At 48.5% G+C, this 24213-nt stretch overlaps 1 protein-coding gene across 1 annotated transcript in view; it reads right to left on the reverse strand.

Annotated features, from left to right (window-relative positions):
- ANKRD13A (ankyrin repeat domain 13A) overlaps window positions 1-24213 on the reverse strand; it is a 1258643-nt gene that overhangs the window by 537908 nt on the left and 696522 nt on the right. Inside the window, exon 8 of the mRNA XM_069619390.1 lies at window positions 15369-15450. Coding sequence (XP_069475491.1) covers window positions 15369-15450 — 82 coding nt within the window. The remainder of the gene's footprint in view (window positions 1-15368; window positions 15451-24213) is intronic.

Below are 24213 nucleotides of genomic sequence, written 5' to 3' on the forward strand. Positions count from 1 at the left end.
TTGGGGGAAAATCCCTGGAGCAATACAGTTCGCATATCGGTCCAACCCGGTCGCAAACAGATCCACTTGAGGGGTTCCCCAAAGGGTGAAGATCTCTTGAAGGACTTCCTGAGCTAGTTCCCACTCGTGGGAGACTGTGCTCCGCCTGCTCAGGTCATCCGCCACCGTGTTCTCCTCTCCGGTCAGGTGAACAGCCGATAGAGATTTTCCTTCTTTTTTTTATCAAAAATTGTATTGATTTTGAATATGAAAACAACATTACATTCATCTCTCTGCATAGGGACGTGGGAAGGGAGGGGGAGAGAAAGGAAAAGCAGGGGGGGGCAGAGGGAGGGAGAAAAGGAGGGGAACATATGCAAAATCAACATTTCCAGGTGAGAGTAATGGAATGGAGAGAGGGAAACAATCAAGAAAACAAAAACATCTAGGAACTCGACGTCCGGGACCACGGTCCAGCAGACCGTCAATTTTGACATAGGATGACCACATGGCATAGTCTATTCATGGCAGATTCGTTACACCCACTTTCCCGGGGCATCTCACAGACTCAGAGGCTGCGGGGTCACCCCTGTCGTTCAGCTAGCCTCTTCCCTCCTTCTCCATATTTTGTCCGCTTTCTGCGGACAGCCTCTCGACGTGTACACTCTATGTTCCATCACAGCGCATATGTCCACATATGTGACCCATTGGTCGTAGCTGGGTGTTCTTTCCGAGCTCCACAGTTGCGCAATGTTCCGCCTGAGAACCGCCATCGCAGTTGACCAGAGCAGTTTCTCATAGCAGGAAAGGTCTGTTTCGCTGGAGATCCCTAGGAGAAGGTGTTTCGGGCACCTCTGTATCGTTTTACCCATAACGCTAGACAGTTTATCACAGCATTTCTGACAGAGCTGCTGAATCCTACTACATTCCCACAGAATATGGAAAAAGGTACCTTCTTCTCGCTTGCAGCGTAGGCACCGTGCGTCCGAGGATTTGCCCCAGCGGAAGAGGGCCACTCTCGGGTAGTAGGTGCGGTGCAGGATCTTCAGTTGGACCAGTCTGAGCCTTGAGGAAATGGCTGTTTTACGCAGATACATCAGGGCCTCCACCCAGTCCTCTGGTTGAAGCGGTCCAACCTCTTGTTCCCACTTCGTTTTCAGACTGGTTAGTTCCGGTGTCACAAAGGATGTTATCACATTGTAGAATGGTAGAGGTGACCTTCCGGTCCACACAATCCAGAACTATGTTTCGCTCTAGTGGGAAGCTTTCCGGCATGTCTTGTGTGATCTGCTGATGGGCCGTCCAGGCATGTTTCAGCTGCATGTAGTGGTACCTTTCTGTGGCTGGAAGGGAGAACTTCAAGTGTATTGTCTCGAATGGTGCCAGGTTGTCCTCGTGTACCACATCTCCTATGTTGGAGATTCCTCGCTGGGCCCATTCGGGCCATCTGGGCAATTTTTGTATTTCGGGAAGATTGCAGTTGTTCCATAGGGGTTGGGCCAGCGTTAATTTCCCGCCCCATCCTAAGTATCGATGTGCTTCCTTCCATATTCTCACTATATGCGTTGCCATATCTGTTTTGGGTGTACGGCTCAGGCCACCATATAGTTGCTCTAGTGGTGTGGACGTGGCATTGCAGATGAGACCTTTGATGTGTGGGAGGCTTCCGTCCCCATGGAGCATATCATTTACCACCGTCATCTGGCTGGCCCAGTAATATGACTGCAGTCTGGGCAGCCCAATCCCCCCTTCCCAGATGGACCTCTGGAGCGTGACAAGAGCAATTCGTGGATAGCAATTTCCGGAGGATACATTCGTGTTTATGGAACTCTTGATGGTGGATGTATAATGGAGCGTTTTGCAGGACATAAGAATTTCGGGAGGGCTATCATTTTGAACAGGGCGGCTCTGCCCATCAGTGTTAGTGGCAAGGAGATCCAGTGGCAAGTATCTTCTGCGAATCTTGCTACAAGGGGGGAGAGGTTCAGGGTTGTGTATTCAGTAAGATGCTTCGTGATACGTATCCCCAGGTATTTCAACTGTTCCCTTTCGATCTGATAAGGGCCATCCACCAGATTTGCCATCGGGGTGTCTCCTATAGGGAAGAGGATGAATTTGGACCAGTTCACACATAGTCCGGAATGCCTCGTATTGCTCTAGCAGGTGCGTGACTCTGGGGCAAGAATTGCTTGGATCCTTCAGGTAGATGAGCAGGTCATCCGCATAGAGGGATATTCTGTCCTACCAGGTCCCGGACCATCTGAAGCCTTCCCAAGTTGACGCGTTTTGCAGGAGGATTGCCAGTGGTTCGATGGCGATTGCGAAAATCATGGCAGACAGCAGGCAGCCCTGCCTCGTGCCCCTCCCCAGATTGAAGAGGTCCTATCGCCAGCCGTTGACCCTGGTCCTGGCCAAAGGGGATTCGTACAGCAGTCACACCCATCTCATGAAGTTCTCACCGAAACCCATGCAGCACATTATGGTCCATTTGGCCTCCCATCTCACCGAATCAAAGGCCTTTTCAAAGTCAATTGCTAGTAGGGCTAGTGGGCCCCGTATGGTGTTGGCCCTTTCCAAGGCGGAGTATACTCTGTGGACGTTCATGCGGGTTGATCTCTGTGGCATGAAGCCGCACTGGTCCGGATGTATCAGGGAGGGAATAACCGGTTGTAGACGGTCCGCATGTAGTTTCGCCAGTATTTTAGTCTCGCTATTGATGAGTGAAATGGGCCTGTATGAACCCTTTCAGGGGGTTTGTCCGGCTTGGGTATCACTATTATTGCTGCTTCTCGCAGATCTGGTGGGAGAATGCCCTTTTCCCGCGCATGTTGATACATTCGGAGCAGTTGAGGGGCTATCACATTGGTTCCCACCTTCCGCCATAGTTCAACCGGGAAGCCATTAGGTCCTGGGGACTTACCGGTCTGGAGGCCCGACATGGCACTTAGGATCTCATGTTCTGTGATCTCCCTCTCCAGCAGTTGCAGTTGCGCCTCATTTAAGGTGGGGATATCAATTTGGTCCATGATCGTGACATACATCTGGGTCGTGGGTTCTCTGTACAGCTCAGCGCAGTATTCCACAAAGCCTTGGCTTAGTTCCTGATCCGTCACCCGTGCGTTCGGCCCTCCTGTGTCGAGCCTTCGGACATGACTGCGTCCCTGCTCCTTCCTTTACAGCCACGCCAGCATCTTGCCAGCCTTGTCACCTGTTTCATAGAGTCTTGCTCGCATTGCAGCATGCGCTTGTTTCGCATTGTCCATTGCTATATTTTGAAGCCTTTTCTGTGCAAGTAGCAACGTCCGGTTAGATGCCTGTGTGTCCTCGTTTATGTGCCTCTCCTCCGCCTGCTTTCCTTGTTGTTCGGCTTCAAGTGTCTTGCTCAAGTGCTGTCTTTTTTTTGCGGTCGTCCACGAAATTAGTTCACTTCTTTGCACTGTCTTGTAGGCCTCCCACAGTGTTTCTAGGTTCCTTGCTGTCTGTGTTTAGCTCGAAATATGTATTGGTGGTTTCCTGTAGCCTGTCCACAAGATCGGGGTCGCCCAGGTATTAACTATTCAGGTGCCAGCTCGGCGGAGGAATCCGCCTGGATGTTATGAGTGTCAGTTCTAGCGGGGAGTGGTCGGAGATGCCTCTGGGAAGCATGTTCATTTCTTGTGCCCTGTGTAGATCAGTTGCTGTGGTGAAGAGGTAATCTAGCCTGGAGAGCGAGGCATGTGCCCCTGAGTGGAAAGAGTATGCTCTTGTGTCTGGGTGAAGTTCTCTACACACATCGCAGATGCCTAGTGCGTTGGCGAAGGTGGCAAGCCTGGTGGGAACATTGGGGTTTCTATTCTGCAGGTGTGATCTGTCCAGGGTCACATTCATGACTTCATTGAAGTCACCTCCCAGTATCATGAGGTTAGATGTGTCGTTTGCGATTAACGGGGCTATGTCAGTGAGTAGTGGCTCTAGTAGGGTTGGGGGTGCATAGGTGGCTATCAGTGCAATGGAGTGATCCCATAGCTTGCCTGTCACGTATACGTATCTGCCGCCTGTGTCATGGGTTACCATAGTAAGGAGAAAGGGGAGGCTTTTGTGTACCAGGATCATGACGCCTCTTGAACCCATCGCGAAACCTGAGTGGAGTGTCAGCTTGTAGTTTGTACGTCTGAGTAGGGTACATTCTGTGCCCGCAAGATGGGTCTCAGATAGGAACACTATGTCGGCACCCCGACTGTTTAGAAATTGAAGCACCAGCCTGCGCTTGACTGCGTTGCCCAGGCAATTAACGGTCCATGTCAAGAGTCTCAGTGTTCTGAGAGCATCGCTAGTACCGCTATGTGATGACATGGGTGCTTGTGACAGTCTCGGCCTGTGCTGCCGCTGACGGCGCTATGCGCCTGCTGTGGATATGCCCGTGGGTTATCATCATCTTATCTAGCCATATTATCTCATGCGTTTGACTGGTCCCGTCTGTAACTAAACTTAAATCCCCAACTCTCCTCCCCAGACTCCTCCCAATTAGAAGCATCGGTCGCCCGAACAAAAAACGTATGGTATCAACTGGACACCTTGCATGCGATCAACTTGACTTCGAGTACAGGTGGCCCCCTCTGCTTGGAACCCAAGGGGAAGGTAACGCCCCTCTAAGAGGCGTGTCTAAGGGGAGCTGTCACGTGTAGTAAACGTGGGCTTTGTTTCACTATCGGAAGGGGGCTCTCCTTGCGTTGCGGTCTCGGGGCATACCGCGGCCGCTTCAGGTAAGTGTGTGTTGCCTTTTGTTGAGTGTGTGTGTATAGACAGAATGGTTCTGTAGTACGTCTTGGGTGTCCCAACGGGGCCTCGGGCCTCTGGCAGGCGATGAGGCAGTGGTCAGGCCCCCAAATCTTCCGGTGGGTCTTGCGCTGGTGGTCGACGGGCTCTTGCTGCTGTTCTGGTGGAGGTCTTTGCTTCCTCCCCCTGTTGTCATGGTGGGTCGACCAGTCTCCGTCTATATGTTTTGTTCAGCCCAGCGCCAAGCCTCCTTGGGGTCATTGAGGTGGACTGTTGAACCTTTGTGATAAATCTTGATTCGCGCAGGGAAGAGCAAGCCATACCTCACTCCCATTGTTTGCAGTTGTTTTTTGAGGTGGTCGAAGGATTGCCTCGCCTTTTGCACTTCCCTGGTGTGGTTGGGGGAAAAAGGCGATTTTGGAGCCATTGAATGTAATGCGCCTTTTGCGCGCGCATGTTGCAGTAAGGCATCACGGTCCCTGTAGTTTAAAAATGTTGCTATTACCGTGCGTGGAGGTGCGCCGGGCAGAGGTTTGCCCGTGGGTACTCTGTGTCCCCTCTCTATGGAAAAGAACTTGGAGAAGGCGTCTGGCTCATACAGGTCGGTCAGCCATTGTTCTATAAAAAGTTCCATGCAAGAGCCTTCAGCCTTCTCGGGTATGCCGAGTATGCGCACATTGTTGCGTCTGGATCTACCTTCTCCGTCTTCAATTCTGTCCTCCAGTACCTTCAGTTTAGATGTGACATTTTGGAGCTGCTGTTGTATCTTATTCATTCTATCCTCTGTATTGGATATGCGATGCTCAGCTTCCCCGGTGCGTGCCATTAAATTTTTGGAGATCGTGTCGGAGGAGGGACACGTCCATGCTAATCCCATCCATTTTCTGCTCCATTGACGTGCCGGAGTCGGCTATGGCAGCCATAATGTCTTTCAATGAAATTCCCTGGTCAGTTTCCATCTCCTCCGAGGATTACGGGTGGAGGTCTGACGCCTGGGGCGGAGAGATGGTGTAGTGGTCCATCCTGCTTTGTGTGGGGAGTTTCCTAGACTTCTCTTTACCCATGGTACCAATATCCCTGGCTGCTTATGATTCTACGTGCTTGGCCCTTTGTAGGTGTTATTGTCTCACTGCGTGTTGTAAATGTGCTCTGACCGAACCTTGTCGGCGATGGGGTTGCACTTAGGGGGACCACAGCATGGGCTAATCTGGGAGAGGACCGCGTGTCCCCACTGTCCCCAGTCACTTCTTCGGGTGCTCTCCCCTCGCGTCTAGTCCTTCTTTAATGCCAATCGGGGATGGATCGGTGTGCTTTGCTGCTGGGGGACCTGGCGTTGTGTGTGTTGATGCCACCCTGCGGAGTCCGCCCCTGATGGTGTTCTACTGCATCACAACCCACTGTTCAGGGAAGCGGTGGTCCTCCAGGAACTAGTTACAGTACGAGTTTGTGGGCAGTTGTGGGCTATTTGGCCCGATCAGTATTGGCACTTCACCCCCTCTGTGGACCTCTTGCCAAGTTTGCTGCGCCAGCCCGGTGGACCAGCGGTTGCCGTCGCGTGGCCTCGCTCCAGGGGTTTCCGTGCCGTTTCCCTAGTCTAGGGCCCACACAGGCTCACGCCCCCAGGAAGCCCTGTTCCGTGTCCCGTGGTGGCACACCTCCGAGGCGAAGCGTTCTCCTGGCAGCAGGGGCGCAGGCCCCCTGTTCCAGTACACGGGGCCACGTATACGCTGTTAGGTCTGCGGCTCCTGCAAAGCCCGCCCGTGGATGGGGCCGCGTTGGCTCTAGCGGCTCTCTCCCAGTCCTCCACCACCCACCCGGGCTGCCTTGCTCGCTGTTGCTGCAGGGGGCAGGGCCGAGACGGGGACACTCACGCCGGAGCTGCTTCTCCGTCGGCGGCGCTCGGGCCAGCCTCATACTTAAGTGCCGGCACTGTCGGCGGCGGTCCGGGGCGTCCCACTCCAGTGGATACGCGCCCCGCTCTCAGACCAGCTCGGGCTCGCTGCAGTCCGCCTGTTGGACACCGCCGGAGCCGCACTGGGACCGCACCCTTCTTCCGATGTGGTCAGCGGATCAGTAGCTGCCTGGATTCCGTTGCAGTGCGGCCTCACTGCTCCGTTTCAGGGCGTTCGTCCGTGCGCGCCGGCGGCCATTTAGGAGACAGGCTGGATGTCGTACGCCTCCAAACTTCTTGTGGTCGCTTCTCTTGAATTCGGCTGCAGTTTTTTCTGCTCTTCACCCGGTTTGTGCCCAAAAGTGTCCGACATCACACGGAGGTGTTGACAGCTCCTATTTCATCGGATATCAGGCGATTTTACCAGGATGTTTGTTGCGGTCGTGGGAGCCGAGAAGACCTACGTCTTTCTCATCCCGCGGCTAGCCACGCCCCCTGAGATTTTCCTTCTTGAATTGCCCAGTACCAAAACTGCACTGGGTCTCTGCACAGTGATAGTGACCCAACACCTCCTTTCTTGTTGAGGTAGTACATAGCCACCATGTTGTCTGTCATTTTCAAGACATTCTTCCCCCTTACAGAGGGCAGGAAGGCGTTCAGAGCTAGTCTGATTGCCTTCAGCTCCAAAAGATTGATATGTAGTTTGGACTCCGATGGAGACCAACAACCGCTGACTGTCAAATTGTTGGCATGGGCTACCCACCCCGTGAGTGAGGCATCCGTCACTACTGTAATCCCCAGCCATGGCTGCCAAAAGTGTTCTCCCTTCAGAATATTTGCCTCGCAGGCCCACCACAGAAGATCCTGTGAGACCTTGGCTGGTATCTGAAGTTTGTCCGACATCTTCCCTGACAATTGGGACCATTGTGTTCTTAGAGCCCGTTGAAGGGATCTCATTCTCAGGTGGGCTTCTGGCAGCAGAAAAATGCAGGATGCCATGAGGCCGAGCAACCTCAAAAAAATTGAAGGCCGGACGATTCTGAGCATTCTGAAATTTGGATACCATCTGAAGAATGTCTTGAGCCCTCACTTTGGGAGGCGATCTCTTTCCCAAAGACGTCTCTAACACAGCCCCGATGTATTGGAGCTGTTGGGAAGGTGTCATATCGGACTTCTTGTAATTGAGGGAGAAGCCCAATCTGTGAAGGGAGTGGCAGGTGACAGATGATCCAGGGCTTGCTCAGGAGATCACCCTGATCAGGCAATCAGCCAGGTAGGGGTAGACGTGAATTCCCCCTCTCCTGTGATTCGCTGCCACTACCACCATCTGTTTGGTGAAAACCCTTGGGCGGAGGTTAGCCCGAAAGGCAGAACTCGGAACTGATAATGAGAACTGCCAACTGCAAACCTCAGGTATTTTCTGTGCTTGAGATGGATTGGCTCTTGAAAATAAGCATCCTGAAGGTCTAATAACACCAACCAATCCTGGAGTTAGAGGGCCTGGAGGATCTGAGAAAGTGTGACCATCTTTAATTTGTCCTTCCTGAGGAACTTGTTCAAGTATTTCAAGTCCAAGATGGGTCTCAGTCCTCTGTCCTTCTTGGGGACAAAAAGATATGGGGAGTACCATCCCTTGTTCCTCTCCGCTACAGGGACCGGTTCTATAGCACCTTTCTCTAGCAGGGTTAAAACTTCCTGCACAAGGAGCAGATCCGGAACCATCACAGAGCGGCTCCCAGTGGATTGTTTTGAGGTCTTCTTACAAAAGGAAGGCAGCAACCATGGGCTACGGTTTCCAAAGCCCAAGCATCCGAAGTAATGGCTTGCCATTCTTCTAAATGCTGAGACAGTCTGCCCCCCCACTGATGAACTGTGATTCAAGACCTCAAAGTGGTTTTGAGGCAGCTGTTGCAGAGGCCGATGGTAAAGAGGCTGCTGCTTGAGCTGGCTTGGCACCTCTACCTCGTCCACCACGAGGACATTTTCTATGGCTTTTTTGACTGGCCATTCCTCTCGCCCTTCCAACTGAGGAGGAGTAGAAGAGAAAAGATCTACCCTTGCAAGGTTGTCCACTAGTAGAAAAAGGATGAGGTTGCCTAAAAGCGGCACCTAAAGACTTGGCTGCCGCCTTAGAGGTCTGCAACTTCTCAAGGCTCTCGTCAGCCTTGTTGCCAAAAAGATGAGACCCGTCAAAAGGCATGTTGAGAAATCTCGACTGCACATCTGGTGCAAAACCAGACTTCCTCAACCACGCATATCTGCGTACTACAGTGCTGGTCGCCATGGATCTGCCAACGCTATCCGCAGTATCCAACCCCGATTGAAGGGATTCACAACTAGCTTCTTTGCCATCCTTAATAATAGCTAAGAAGCCATCCCTTTCTTCCCCCTCGCGGATATGCTCTGCCGACATAGATATGCAATCCCACAGAGTGTACGAAAATGTTGCCAGGGCAAAGGTGGAGTTAGCTGATTTCAGAGCCACGCTCCCCGCGGATACTTTTCTTGCCCATCCATCTACACTCTTGTCATACCTATCAGAAGGGATGGTAGGGTACACTGCCTGCTCCGGCGTTGCTGTAGCTGCCTGCACCACCAGACTCTCCGGAGTGGGGTGTTTCGACAGATAGTTGGGGTCACTACTGGAGGGGTGGTATTTTTGTGTCAGATTTTTATGAACTGCCAGATTGGTATCCGGAGTTTCCCAATTTCCAGCCACCCTTTTTTGTAAAGCCATGTGGAATGGCAATACCGGGTCAGTTTGGGGACCTTTATCCAAAATATCGGTTAAATCGTCCTGTTCATAAGGGAGTGGTGGTCTGCTCCATCCTAGGTAGTCTACAACTCTGGACATGAGTTGTCTGTACGTAGCAGTTCACCAGGCTCAGGTCATCCGAACTCTAGCTCAGGTGAAGTATCAACTCCACTCGCCGACTGTAAATTGTCAGCTAGATCTATAATCCTGGACTCCTCTGAAATCAGACACTCTGGAGCATTGGGCGTTCCATATTGCAGTCCAAAAGGAGCATCCTCCCCATCAGTCTGTTCTTCATCTTCATAGATTGGAGAGTGATTTGAAAAACTCCTTTCTGGGTAAAGGCGTATAGACTTTTTCAAATGGAGTTAGTGTAGGCTTTAATGTCGTTGAAGGCTTCATTGGTGCCGGATGAGGAAAGGCGTCTGGCTTCGATGGAACAGCCAGTGTATGCGGCGTAGCTTTCTTTGACGTTGTCGACATCATCATGGACTAAGGCTTAGCAGCCGTCAAGGACACCTTTGGCGTAGGCGGTTTTGATGGATTTCAGGGTATCGATGGTGTCGAGGACCTCGATCTAGATTTTTCTTTATGCTTTTCATCGAAAGAGGGCCTTGAGGGCTCTCGATGTTTGTCAGACCGTTTTCCCGGGCTCGAGAGCGCTCGGGATTTTGACCGAGACCTATACTTACCGGCTTGCTTGGAAGGCTCGGTAGGTGCATGACCCCGTTTTTCGAACATTTTTAACATTTCCTTTCGGAAAAAGTCCCATTCTGCTGCTCCATTCTTACGGGTGAATCGTCGGAGGAAGATGTCGACAAAGGCGACCTCCGGTGCCTCCTCTTCAACCTTTTAGCCGATGAGTGGTGCAAACCACTCCTTGACCTAGATCGCTTCGCCTCCTTTCAACGAGGAGCGTCTCCTCTCGACTTGTCGGCCGAAGCCTTAGCATGTCGGGGCTTAGGGTATTCGGGTAATCTTCCTACCTGGTGTTTCCCCTTCCGCTCCCTCCAGGCCTTTCATGTCATGGATTGACATTTTGAACAATTGGCTGTGTCATGGTGCTCGCCAAGGCACCATAAGCAGACACGGTGCAGGTCGGTAAAGGGATATCTTGGACCCGCAGTCCCAGCATTTTTTTAAACTGGTTTTCGGTGTTGAAGGCATCTAGGATGAAGACACCTTGAAGGATTTATTTCGAAGAATTTCTCGAGAACAAGTCGTTAGACGATGAGGTGCGCCAATTCTATTCTCGTCAAACAAAGCAATAGCTGTCGCAGAAAAACGGAACTGAGGCCAACGGGCGGCGCACACTCTATACTTGATCTCCAATGACGTCACCAACGACGGAGGCCTTTGAGGGGCATCGACTCAACGCCATCCGCGCACAGCGCCCTCTGCCGAAAACATTTTCCGAAGCAGCTGAAGCTGGGCATTACATGTCAAAGATGAGGAATACGTTGGAGGACACAATCCATTAGAAAGGGTGCACTACAGATGGGCCCATCCATTTGGTCTTTCCTCCCGTTACAAGAACAGGTTAATTCATGTCAATTCATTAGAAGAGGTGACCCAGGTCCTAAAATTTCCAAAGTCAGGACCTGTAGCTCGAACAAAACAAACTGCAAAAAGTAATGCTAAAAAGGATAGACTTGATGGATGGCCAATAATTCCAGAGAGCAGGATTTGTGACAATGTAGCATCTTGGGAGTATCAGCCCAGTATCGGGACCACAAAAGATATTTTTTCTAACTGACTCCCTTTTGTTCCTGGGTTAACTCATCTTGTGATTGTCATTCAGAGCCTCCTGATGGCAGTGTATCTTTTTAAAGAATTGGAATATTGGAATCTCCTCACCATAAGATATGTTACTAATTGCTCAACTGCTTCTTGCCATTTAATAAGGAGGCAACGACTCCTTTGTCTCCAATCCGTTGCTGCATCAATGGACCACACCATTTGGCCGTTAAGCTCCCAATTGCAATCAATATTCATCAGATGGTCACTCTTAAATCCTGTTCACATCAGGCATTCATACCCCCACTTGTCCAAAAGGTGCCCCAGCAAACATATCATGCAAAGATGCTGAAGTTCCATGTATGAGGGCCTGTCACACTCTGAATAAATGCACAGTATGTCTCAAAGTAGGTGTACATCTGAAGACTGGGTCTTAATAGAAAAAATCCTTTAAGATGGTACATTCAGTACTCTGTACTTTTATGCCAGGGCAGGCCCCTCCTCCAGTGCTGTCCGACTTCCGCAGCAAATCACAAGATGCCAACTCCTGCTTTCTGACATTCTGCAAGCTCAATGACATCAACAAACCGGGTGGGAAATGTAAGGCCTGCAGATCAGTGGTGTAATCAGTGCACCTCCCGCACCTTCTTTACCACAATGTGCCTCCATATCTGGGCAGTTCTACTCAATGTCTCAATTTAACATGGGTCACTCTAGAGTTTTATCTGATCTCCATCACACTCTCCTCCTCTTGTATAGCAGCAGTAGGCAGGATGCACCTACACCAACCAGTGCGTCCACGATTCCTGCATCACCCTCCGACAGCAGCAGCCATTTTGTGCAATGTTCCACGTGAACAGAAAGCAGGGGACGAAGTGGCCTCCTATTTTCACACCACAGGCTCATCCAAAATGAAAAATCAGGGATCCTCTTGATCCACCAGAAGTTTGCCTCAGTTCTTTGCACTTTATGATGTAAAAGCCATGCGTTGAGCAGTGGAATAGCCCTTTATGTGGAGCAGGAGCCCCACAGAAAAACCTCCACTGTGGACCACGGTTAGTACCTGCCCACTTGCTACTGTGTAAGATAGGAGCCCATTTTGTATCACTAGCATATTCATCTCCATACAGTGTATATCATTTGCAGTTTGCACAGAAATATTTTTAAACAGCTAAAAAGCAGGCAAACCCTAACACTTTGAAAAGGGTTTAGGACCTATGAAAGCTCTATTTTCTTGCATGCCAAGCACTTTCACATGAATGATCAATACATTCACAGTTGACATTGTGCTTTTGATTTTACACTGAAGGATCTATTTCTCAAGGCGAAGGCTGCACAGGCCCCATTATATCTAACATATCGGTTTGGAGACAATTATTGATATTTCATTGAAATACATATATTCCAAAAAACCGGGGGCAGAGTGAAACACCTTGATGCCAACAAACCAGATGGCAGAGGTAATATGTTCAATTACCTATAACCTTCAATTTAATGTATAAATCATACAGCTTAGCCCAAGAACATCCTAGTTTATAAAACATGTATTCACATAATACGCAATCTTTGGTCTCTTATGTTTCACCGAATGCACATACACAAAGTAGCTCTCAAGATCAAGGCATGTGACTCCATCTATGGCTATGCTCCCCATCCGCAGGATGTACACAAGGCTTAGTCCTTTGTGATGTAATGGGCATTCATCAATGACATGTAAAACAAAGACCCTTAAAACAGCAGCTGTTGCAGCTGTAATATATGCAGCCTTTCACACTCTCTTTCCTAGGGAAACCACTAGTTCGCAATAGCTGTAGATAAATCATCTTTATACTTGGGGGTCAAATAACTAAGCAGCACATGCTTTTCTTTCAGCACATCTTAATCTGTTAGCAACAGTGTATGTTTTTAACACAGATAGCCATCAAAAGGATTACTGAAATCATTTCCTGAGGAAAGACTGCAAAAGCCGAGTTCCTCATATCGGCATGACCCATGGACCTGCTAAATTGTATACACAGTTAAGAATAAATTCTTCAGTGAATATTATAAGGGTGAGGCGACAAACAGGTGGCATGATCCACAAATCAAGGTTTACTTTTGGATTCAAAGAAAAAGAAAAAAATACCTATCCCCAACTTTAAGAGGGGTTTCCCTGTCTCAACGTAAATACTAAGGGTGCTGTCAGAATGCCTGAAACCAATAAAGTCCAATGTCCTGTGTTCAAAAACCTCACTCTGTCCCTTGCACCTTAATCTAAACACAAAAAGGTTGATAGGCCAGAAGAATGACTCCCTTCTTCTGGATATCAGGTTTGTACCCAGATTCTCCCTGCGTAATTCCACCTGAGATAATGACTCCCTTTCCCCAGAAGGCAATCCTTTTCCCCAAGAGGTCAACAAAGCAAAGTTCCACTCAAGGCAAAACAAGTTGACTCCCTCCCCATAACCTTTGTCGGGTTGTCCAAAAACACAAAAGTTCCCTTCACCAGGGGGAATGCCTCCTTTGCCCTGGCCTCTCTGAGGCTTGTATGACACAACAACACAAAGTTCTCTTCGTTAGGGGGATGTCTCAATTCCCCTGGCCTTTCTCAAGGCTTCTATGACTCAACACAGTTCATAATGCCCCAGGGAAATATTCCCTTCTCCTGGGCTTTCCTTCCCAATTTTAAAATCTCTCCTAGGTCCCAGACCTCTGCTTCTCTCTGCTTGGGCGAACTTGGTTGGTCCTTAGTAAATTGCTCCGTGGTTTCCCTTCTTTGCATGGGAGTGGGACCCAGACACCTCTTCTTTATGTTCGGGTACTCGGAGCCCTCTTCTTCCAAGTACCACCACGAGGAAGAGGACTCGTGTGGTTCTCCTGTAGTGGGCCCAGGCCCCTCTTCTTTGCCTTTAGATATTTTACTGCCAAGTACCACCCAGTGGAAGATGACTCGTGTTGTTCTTACATAGTGGTGAGTCGCAGACCCCTCTTCTTAGTCTTCAGATACTTGGGACCCTTTCCTTGCAAGCAACGCCACAAGGAAGATGACTCGTATTGCTTTCGTTGGTGGGTCCCAGACCCTTATGCTTCTCTTGTTGCAGGGCAGACCTGGTTCACTTGCCTGCCAGGTACTGTGACTATGGAGATGCTGACTGCACCTTCTTAGTTTCCCACCAGCCAGCCCCAGTGCTCCCGCTACCTCGGTTTATAGTGATTGCATCGAATGCCAAAGCATCGAATGCCTTAGTATCTAAAAAAAAAAGCAACGAAAAAAAAGCATCGAATGCATTTTTTTTCTTTTTTATGCCCGCCCCTCCATCCCCTGTTTCTTTACCCATTATAATTAAAATAAAACCTTTACCATTGAAAGAAATGCATTCAATGCTTTTTTTAAAATGCATTTTATTCGATGCTTTTAGCATTCAATACTTTTTATTCGATGCAATGACTGGATACCACTACCTCTAGGAAGCCTTGCAGAGGGTTTTGGTCTTCTTTGGAACACTGCAGTCTCAATCTTCCTCTGGGCAGCGCAGTCTTCCCTTCACGCGCTTCCCAGGCTCCAGGAACACCAGGAACTTCTTTCTGCCAGCTCGTCTTCTGCTCCTTCCACTCCGGACTGGCGCTGGTCCTTCCATATCCCCTCTGGGTGTCCTGGTCACCTTCCTGCACTGTGCTGGCTCCTGCAGCTCCTCTAAGGAGGGCTAGACAATTGCTTCCTGAGCCAGACTTACTTTTCTACTCTACATTGACCAATGAGCAGCCGGCAACAACAAGACTGCTCACTATGGTTCCTAGGAGTACTCTTCATGGCTCTGCACCTCTTCCTCGTCTCAGTACTTTTTATCTGCATGTTTTCCGGAGAGTCAACGGGTTATCTTCATCTCAGTACTTCTACCCTTGATCTCCCTTTGGTCGGTTGTACTCGTACCACCCCCTGGAGGACTACCGGGTCACCTCCCTAACCTCACAGGAAAGGGCTCCCCCTAGGAGAGACGGGACGACATCCGAGGATTCGTCACAATATACTTATGTATGTTTCATGATCAAACGTTTCCACAGAGGTGCGAGATCCTATATTTAGTTAAAGTGGTTTTCCAAAGAGGAACTTCGAAAAATAGCAGTTTCAATTAGCAGACACAATAAAAGAGAAATTCTAGGTTGGCTGGGCTAAGACATTTGTCTTAAAGTTGCTTTCCTTCACGAACGTAAACAGCTCTGACAAAAAATAAATCACTCAATGTTTAATCCTCCAATGTAAAATGTATTTACCTTTGTACTTGCTCTTTTCTGCTTCAGTCAAATGTTCTGTTCGGGTTTTTGTTACTACGTTGATATTGTTAGCATTGTAAACCTAGTAAAAAAGTACACAAAACAGAAGGAAAAGTTCAATATACAACAAAATATTCCAGTAAAAATATTAAATGTAGCAAGTTCAAACAAACAAGGCTGTTTGCAGAAGTTACCTGTCATTGTGGGGGCAATCCAATAATCAAGATATCAAGCTGTAACCTCTGCATAATTTATGCCTTTCCTTTCCCTGCTTTTTTATAGCTTTCACGCTCCAACTGGGGGGCAGACATGGGGTTTAACTGGCCACCAACCCGAGCTTTGTATGGCCTTAGTGAAGCAAGGGCCTTAGCTCGGGCTGCTACGCTCAGGCTGCGGGCCGTTAAACTCCATGTCCGCCCCCCAGCTGGGACGCGAAAGCTATTCGCAATCCGGGATTTCTTGGGTGTGGATAGTTGTTTTTTTTTCCGTACAACAGGATATGAGGTCAGCGTAAGCCCATCTCCTGGAGAGAAAAAAAATACCAAATAAATGGCCGCTGCCATTCAAATAGAAAGGAGACTAGGTCCCTTTTCAGATGACGGCGGCCACGTAAAACATGTTCCAAAATGGCCACCGTCATCCGAAAAGGGATCTAGTCCCATTTCTATTTTAATGGTGGTGGGCAGATGGGGAGGCGCATCGGGGACCAGAGCGCAAGACTCCGGTCCCTCAGGTAAGATGGAGTGGGATATGGGGAATTGGGGTTTTCTAACGTGGAGAGACAACAGGGAGAGCCTCCCTGTTGCCTCGCAATGTTAGGAAAAAAAAAAGAAAAAAGGAAAAAAAAAAAGCATACACGGAAGGGCCTAAAGGGGCTGGAAAAGTGGCCGGGGATTGTGTATTCTCGCCTGCTGTTCCAGCCACCTGATTGGTGGCTTGCTGAAACTGTGCGCCTGGTGCCAGAAGCCTCATTGAGAAAGACACCCCAGGGAATGGCCAGAAATCACAAAGAGACAAGGATTGGTTGCATCCTCATAAAATCAATAGGGAGAGGAACCAGTTCTCTGTTTCCACTTTCTGTAGGGTCAATCGGTGTAAGTGTGACAAAGGTCAGAAATCAGCCACCATTCACTCATGAGGTCCATGGACCTATGTATATTTTTGTTGGATTTGTATTCTTTTGTAAGTGATTGAGAAAGAGCTCCAGTTAGGATAGGATTCTGGACGGAGGAATATGGTTTGTAACAACATCCTGACACGCACTGTGACGCCCCAATCTATTGCGTTTGTAGGGAAATCTATATGAAAGAAAAGATGCAAAGCAGAGATTAACATTTAAAAATCAACAGGCAAGCTGCAGCCTCTGTACCGCATCTTTAAAATGACGTGTGCGAGGAAATGTGAGATTAGCAGCCCATCTACAATCAGAATGTATGTCCTTTTGAGGTGACATTTCAACCTTTTCTTCCTCCTTTCACATGCAACACGTGCATATAAGCCCGTTTGTGCAGCTTTTCTGTGGACAAATTATTTTAATTTTTTCATCACAGCATAAATTGGTCATTCCCACCACTTTCCATCTTCTTCGTCCTGAAGAGACTTGTCTTCAAATCATTTTAAGGACCCTTGTGTCGACGAAGATACTGGATATGTGCATCTCTAAGAAATAGAGACTTTGTAATAACTATCAGTTATACAATTACATAGCAATATTAAATAGTGTACATTTTGAACACTTGTAGATAACCTTTAGGTTTAATGTATCCAGTCTGTTTTGTTATGTATGATTTGAATCTGTGATCGTGATTACGGTTGGCAATGTTATGTATATTTTGTGGTATGTATGAGTGGTGCGAGAGTAGCAGGTGTGTCTGGCAATAGTAGGCTAGTATTGGCAAATTTACTTCGCAATTTAGCAGTGCAAATATTGTTTTAGGTGATTTATGTTATGTTTGTTTGAATTTTTTGAACAACGATATGAATGAGAATAAAGACATTTTGTCTCACATCCATTTAAAGATTGCTTTTTGAAAATTTGGTATACATGGCTAGAGGGCATTGTACTTGTTTGTGAATTACAGACCTAGTTCCAGGTTACCTAGTGCCCTAGCCCCTGATCAGCTTTAGCTTTCACCTCCTTGTTTGTGAGTTGGTAATAAAGCCTCTTTGGCCTGGAAGGCAAAGGCGCTGACATTCCCAAACAAGCTACAAGCTACAGGACATGGAGGATGCTTTCCCAGGAGAAAAGCGTGAACAATGGCTTCTGAAACTAAACTATAAAAGTTTATGACTTTGCCTTGAGTTGGTTCTCAGCCAGGCCTTGCACACTCCCATTTACAACTTCCATCTGTAGCTGAGTTTAGGCTAAACCCCCGAAAATAAAAATGTATTTGCTCTGGGAAGTGGTATGTAGTGGTTCCCTTTCAATTAATCAAATCACCCATCTTTCAGGGCGATGGAAACGGCACAACTTTAGAGACTGGATGTCTCAGACACAGGGTAGATAGATCCTGGAATCATTCATGGCGGCAGGACTGAATCATAAATGGCTCGGCCAGCTCTGTACTTCAAAGAACTTGCACCATGTCAATTGGCATTTTCCAGAGTCATAAATGACACAGCCCTGAGCACAAAGTTGCCAACAGTATATGACACGATGTTCCGTTAGCATGCAGAGCGCCTGGAGATGCACTTAATACTGTGTAAAGTAGAAAAAAAAAAACGTCTTTTGAATTTTCGATTGGGAATCACATTTTCGCTTGTAACCCTTCAACAGGTCGTAGAGACTTTTTTTTTTTAAAATGTTCAGAATTAAAAGCTGTATCCTCTGAATGTAAACCGATATTTTGTAATGTTTATTTCACTATGTAAATTAGGCAAATGTGGATATTTTCACACAGAAACGGCATGCGCCAATGAGTCACATATCCTAGTGTTTGGGCCAGTAAGCCCATCATTCTGAGCTGGGAATAGAATTTGTGTGTAAAAGTATCAGAATGAAAAATACAAGAACCTGTAGCATACAAATCCCAGGTCATGCCGAGATGAAAGTTGCATTATTTAATTTGTCTAAGTGAGAGCAACTTGATGATCAGTAATATGATCACATGTGAGGAATGTGATGTTTTAGAAAATTAAACATTTTTCCATTTTAAATGCGTTTATTAATAAGTGGGAGACAAGGTGGATAAACGTTTCAAATGTTCAGCCAAGGATATATAGCTTACATTGAGCCCAATGGCCCCAGGATTGCATACACAAAAATCTGCTCTTGCCCCTGTTGGGAGTGCTCTTTGTATCTGTTATTTGATCACCTTTGGCCTCCTCCTGTGCATCTGTATCCAGATTACCTCTGGATCCCCTCATCCTACCCTCCATCCCTGGTCCCTTTCCTTCACCTTTCGTTACTCATAACATTCCCTAATCTGCACCCTATCATGGAGGCTTTGTGGCTGGGGAAGTCATCAGAATGTTCAGCAGTTGACCCCAGTCCATGGAGATGCCCTAATCTTGTCACACCCCTAGGGTTGTGCGTGCGTAGAATCTCCAGTTCAGCCTGCCCTCACCTTTTGACATCCAATACCCATTGGTTTACCAAGTGTCCTTGGGGGTTCCTTCCATGCTATTGCCACTAATCGTCTTTTTGCTAATATCAGGAGAAACCGCATTATCCTCTTCTTATGTCTAGGTGCTTTCCTTCCAGGTAGATTCCCTAGAGGACATGACAGTGGTGTGCATTCATAGCTCGCGGTCAATAAAGCATTAATCCTGTCCATCACCTCCCTCCAATACTGTTGGATCACAGGACACTCCCAGACCATGTGCCAAAAACCCTCCAAACCTGTCAGGCATCTGGGGCAGCTATGTGGCATTTCAGGGTTAACTGCATGCATCGTTGTCGTAGTCGCATACGCCCGGTAAATAAGATTATATTGAATTAGTTTGAAACAGGCATTTTTAAGGAAACCTTCGCAATCTGCTCCCATTTATTAAACCAGTCTCATTTCCAAGATTGAACAACTCCCATTTTCTCCCATTTATCCTGTACTGTTTGCGTCACGGTTGGTCTCACCTCTGTTAACAGACAATACATTCCAGAAATCATCCCGTTCCCATTACTAAAAGTGACTATCCATGAGGTGGAATCAATTCTATAGGTAATTCCGACCACAATTCCGGCATCCTCCTCTCCAATTTGGCATAATTCAAAAATTGACCCTTGGGTCCATTCCATTACTCTGTCCACTGCAAAAGCGTAAACAGCTTCCTTTCCATAAAGAAATCATCTAGAGATCGGCAGCCCTCCCTATTAAGCGTCGCAAATCTCCTATCTCTCATAATTTGCAGGAGGCTGTATCAATACTTGGAGGTAATTATGGACAATACAGTTCTTGCAGCCTAAATTTGGATACCACTTTTTTCACACCTGTTATACCACCCGTACAAGGCAAATGTTCCCATACGACACACCGTGTACTATGGACCCTCTGAACAGGCAGGTCTCTTCCATGCCACCTCGCCGGAATCATGAGGAGGGCTCATGCTCATTCAGGTATTTCTACACCTTTTTACAAATCCCCTGGTCATTGTGGTGCGGTCGCCGCACTAGCTAGAAAAAAGAAAAGTAAATCAAATTTCTATTTGTGCAATTAACCCACTTGGGATGGATGCACTCTCGTGTGTTTATTAGCGCTCCTTGCAACATTTTCATTTGGATATTATATCTGCCCTGTTGCGTCCTGATGCTTTAGACCGCTTCATGGACTTATAAAGATGGCTGCCGCATTGTGCACGATCATCCAGGCACCAGCCGGTGCACAGTGACACCCCTCCCGACGCCGCCCATTGGTTGGGCCAGTATTTCTTGGTCTATCACAGGAGACTGCAAGCGAGAGCCGCCCCCCTTCCCAAGGCCCTTTCCTAAGGCCCCTGGGACTACCCTGTCTGGCCCTGTTGGGCCTGTGCGGCAGTGTGGGCCCACAGCCAGGTGGAGAACACCTTTACCGCCATTGCGACTACCATCCCGCAACATGATCATGGGTACGCGTTCAAAAACCTTCGCCACCTTCAGATCTTGTGTTCTCTCTCTCTCTCCCCATATTACAGTTTGATATAACCTGCCCTGTTCTCACTTGCTCAGTCCCACCCAGTGCTGTTGTCACTACGCTATTCATTCAGGTCATGCTTGCAAACTATGTGGCCTCTGTGCTAGTTCGTATAATCTCTCACGCTGCGCTACTTGACATTTGTCTGTGGATCCTCTCCTGAACTTTCACATGGAAGCCTGCACTACTCTACACAGTGTTGATAAACTTTGGATCTCTATGTTCCTCTTTCTGTTGAAACATTGAATTAACATTGCGTCTTCCTCTCCCCCACTACTCTCGTATGCATCCTGTGTCTCTCCTTTCTTACTGCCAAAATTCGATGCCAGTATGCACTGACTGTGCTTATTCTTGATACCTCTTGACTTGTGTTGTTCCTGCAACATAAATCTTGCTTTTTCCCAATCCTGCTCACTGATTTGTTTTTGCTGCATTTTTAGTGCTTTACTAGTAGTTGTTGCTGTACTAGAAAGTATTCTTGGCATTTTCATGTGCTAAACGATTTTTTAAAACTTGGACATTTTTCTTTGCTAAATCTCCCGAGCTCTGACAGTTCACATGTATGTCTGAACCTCAATTCTTGTACCTCAAACTCTGCTGCCCCTACTGGGATCCTGTTACCAGTGCTGGCTTTTCTGTTCTGTTTGGCTGCTAGGCTGCCTGGTGAGTTCTATTGTGCACTGTACAGTACTGCCCCTCTGCCTCCTCTGCGCACCCTTGATCCCCCCTCCTTGTCCCTATGGTGCTCTCCATCTTACCTATCTATTCTAACTGCCTCTCCAACACCTATACTCCCTCTCAAAGTCTGGAGGGAAGAAATTTAAGAAGGCTCTCTTGGTCTCCAACCAAGGTCTACCCACAGCAGACACCTACATCAATGCTTAGCTTCGCTTAGCTACCCTCAATACTTGCTCTGCTGTCAAAAACTCTGCAGACATCTGTCACCTCCTTGAAGACTTTGCCGTCCTTGCTCTCACTGAGATGTGGTTCAAAGCAAGCGCTGTCACTGCTTTTGAAACCATTCACCCTGAGGGCTACAAGATCCTATCCAATTCCAGGCCAACCCAGTCTGGGGGCGGAGTCTCCCCAATTTTCTCTGACTAGGTGCTGGCCACCATCATTCGCTTTCAATCCTACTCCACCTTTGAATGCCTTGTCTGCAGGCTGTCTGTCTCTCCTACCTTGTTCCCTCATGCTCGACACTATCTACAGGCCCCCCTGGACCCACCCCACTCTTCCTTTTGGAATGGGAGTACCTCTCCTCCTCTCTACTGGCCTCCTCTTCCAAACGTCTCTTCCTCTGAGATTTTAACATCCATCTTGATTCTCCCGATTTGGCCACTGTCCTCTTTCATGACCTCTAACTCTTTCCCTCACAATTCTTCCCTCTGGGCCAAACCACTCTGTTGGACACACCTTGGAGGTTCTCATCTCTTCAGATATCCCTCTCTCCAACCCTCTAACTAATCCTGTCTCCTAGTCTGACCACTCTTCTCCCACCATCTTGAGCTCCCTGGGCCCCAAATGATGCCTCTACCGACAATGCCAGTCTCCTGCTCCGTCATTTGACCAATGAAGTGTTTGTCAGATGCTGAATTCCCTGCCACCTTCCTCCCTCCTCCCTCCCCTACCTCTGACTCTCCTACCGATTCTGCACTGGCTAACCTCCATCTCTAAAACTCTGGACATCCTTGACCCTGCCACGGGGATCCGCATTAAGCCTGCCTCCAAATGCAACTCCGACTTGCCAGCCTTGAATTGCAAGTGTAAAGCTGTCGAGCGGAAGTGGCAGGCCTCAAGTACATCCTCTGACAAACTGGCCTGCTGTCGGCTCCAAAGGCAATATCGTCTTGCCTTCGGCTGCAAGAAGAGGGCTCGGGTCCAAGCCCGCATCTCTGGGGAAACAAATAACACGGCTGAACTTTTCAAAATCTGGAAGGAACTTTCTAATACTATTGCAGTGTCTTGCTCTCCTCCGCACGCCCAGGCTCTCTGCACTGCACTTGCCTCCCAGTTCTCCAACAAAACTCAGTCCATCCTGTCCTCACTGCCATCTATCCCCCTCCCCACACCCCTCTTCTCTTGCCTCCCTGGGATCCCCAGTCACCCTTCCAATTCTCTCCTCCTCTCCCATTGCACTGTAGGAGGTCTCTAGAGTAGTCCGCTCTAGGAAAGTCTCCTCCCATCAGGTGCTCCCCTGCTCATCCAGAACTATCAAGGACAATATCTCCTCTCTCGCCCCTTCCTTGGCGGACCTCTGTAACCACTCCTTTACCACTGGCTCTTTCCCACAACCCCTCAAGCACTCTCTTGTGTACCCTCTCCTAAAAATGTCATCTGCAGACCCTTCATGCCTGGCCAACTATCACCCTATCTCTACCACCCCTTTCTTGGGCAACCTCATGGAGAAGTTGGTCATCCCCCAACTGACTCACCACAACAAATCGGCTGGCTGCCTCCACAACCACCAGTCTGGCTTGACCAATCTGGCTTTGGAGCATCCAGAGGCACAGGAACTGCTCTGCTGAACACCTGTAAAGACCTATCTCAAACCTGGACTCTTAACTCTCCCTCTGTTCTGATCCTTCCTGATCTTTCCTCTGCCTTTGCCATCCTCATAAATCGTCTCTGTGATACCCTAGGCATCACGTACCGGGCACTGATGTGGCTGACCTCCTTACTTTCAAACCAACCCTCCCAAGTACAATTGAAGCCTTTCCTTTCCTCCACCTCACTCTCTACCTGTGGCGTCCCCTCAGGGCTCCATTCTATCGCCATGGCTCTTCAATATCTATTTTGCCACCCTGGCCCACCTGATCTCCACCTTCTCTCTTCACTTAAAGTGTTATGCTGATGACATGCAGCTTTCCTTTAAGCTCCCATCACCTACCTCTTCCCCTTCCTCTCTCATACCCGACGGCTATTCAGGCATGGTGCTCTGCTAACGATCTGTGCCACAATGCCAGTAAGACAGAGACCCTGCTCATTGGACACCCACTGCCTGTCCCCTACCCCCACTCTCTGGCCACCTGCCTTGGGTCCCCTCCCCTCACTCTCTTGTGAGGCTAAAAACCTTTGAGTAATATTTGAGCCATCTTTGACTCCTCTCTCTGCACATCACAGACCTTGCCAAGAAGTCCAACTTTCAGCTCCACCTCCTCAGAGGCTGTCTCCCTGTCCTCGCCTTCCGCCAGAAGCTCAATGTCTCCATGAGCTCTGGTTCTCTCTATGCTGGACTACTGAAATAGCCTCTTCTTCAATCCGCCTCTCTTCCCTTCGCCCTCTTCAACTAATCTCGACTAGAGCTATAAGACATATCCTTGGCCTCAAGCTCAGGTACTGCATCTCTCCAGGCCTAAAATCTCTCCAGTGGCTCCCTGGGACTGCAAGGATCAAATTCAAGACCCTTTGCATCATCCACAAAGTTTGTCTGGGCCTGGGACCTCTACATCCAGCTTTCTCCCCCTAAATACCTCCCAGCTAGAGTTCTTCAGAGCTCTATCTCCAACTCTCTGCAGGTCAGACTCTTCTCCAAGCAGAGAGTGGGGGGTAGATCCCCTTCTTTGGCAGAAGCATCCCTCTGGAATGGCCTCCCTGCCCCCCTCAGACTTGAGCTAGATTTCCTTAAGTTCTGGAAACTTCTCAAGACTTTCCTTTTTTCCTCCTCCTTCCCCCCCCCCCCTTCCTTGCTAATGTTCCCTCTGCTGCTGCGACTGGTGCCTGGGTCCCTCATGAATCTT

Source organism: Ambystoma mexicanum, chromosome 10 (genome assembly GCF_040938575.1).
Source record: "Ambystoma mexicanum isolate Mex_15411 chromosome 10, UKY_AmexF1_1, whole genome shotgun sequence".
NCBI lineage: Eukaryota > Metazoa > Chordata > Amphibia > Caudata > Ambystomatidae > Ambystoma > Ambystoma mexicanum.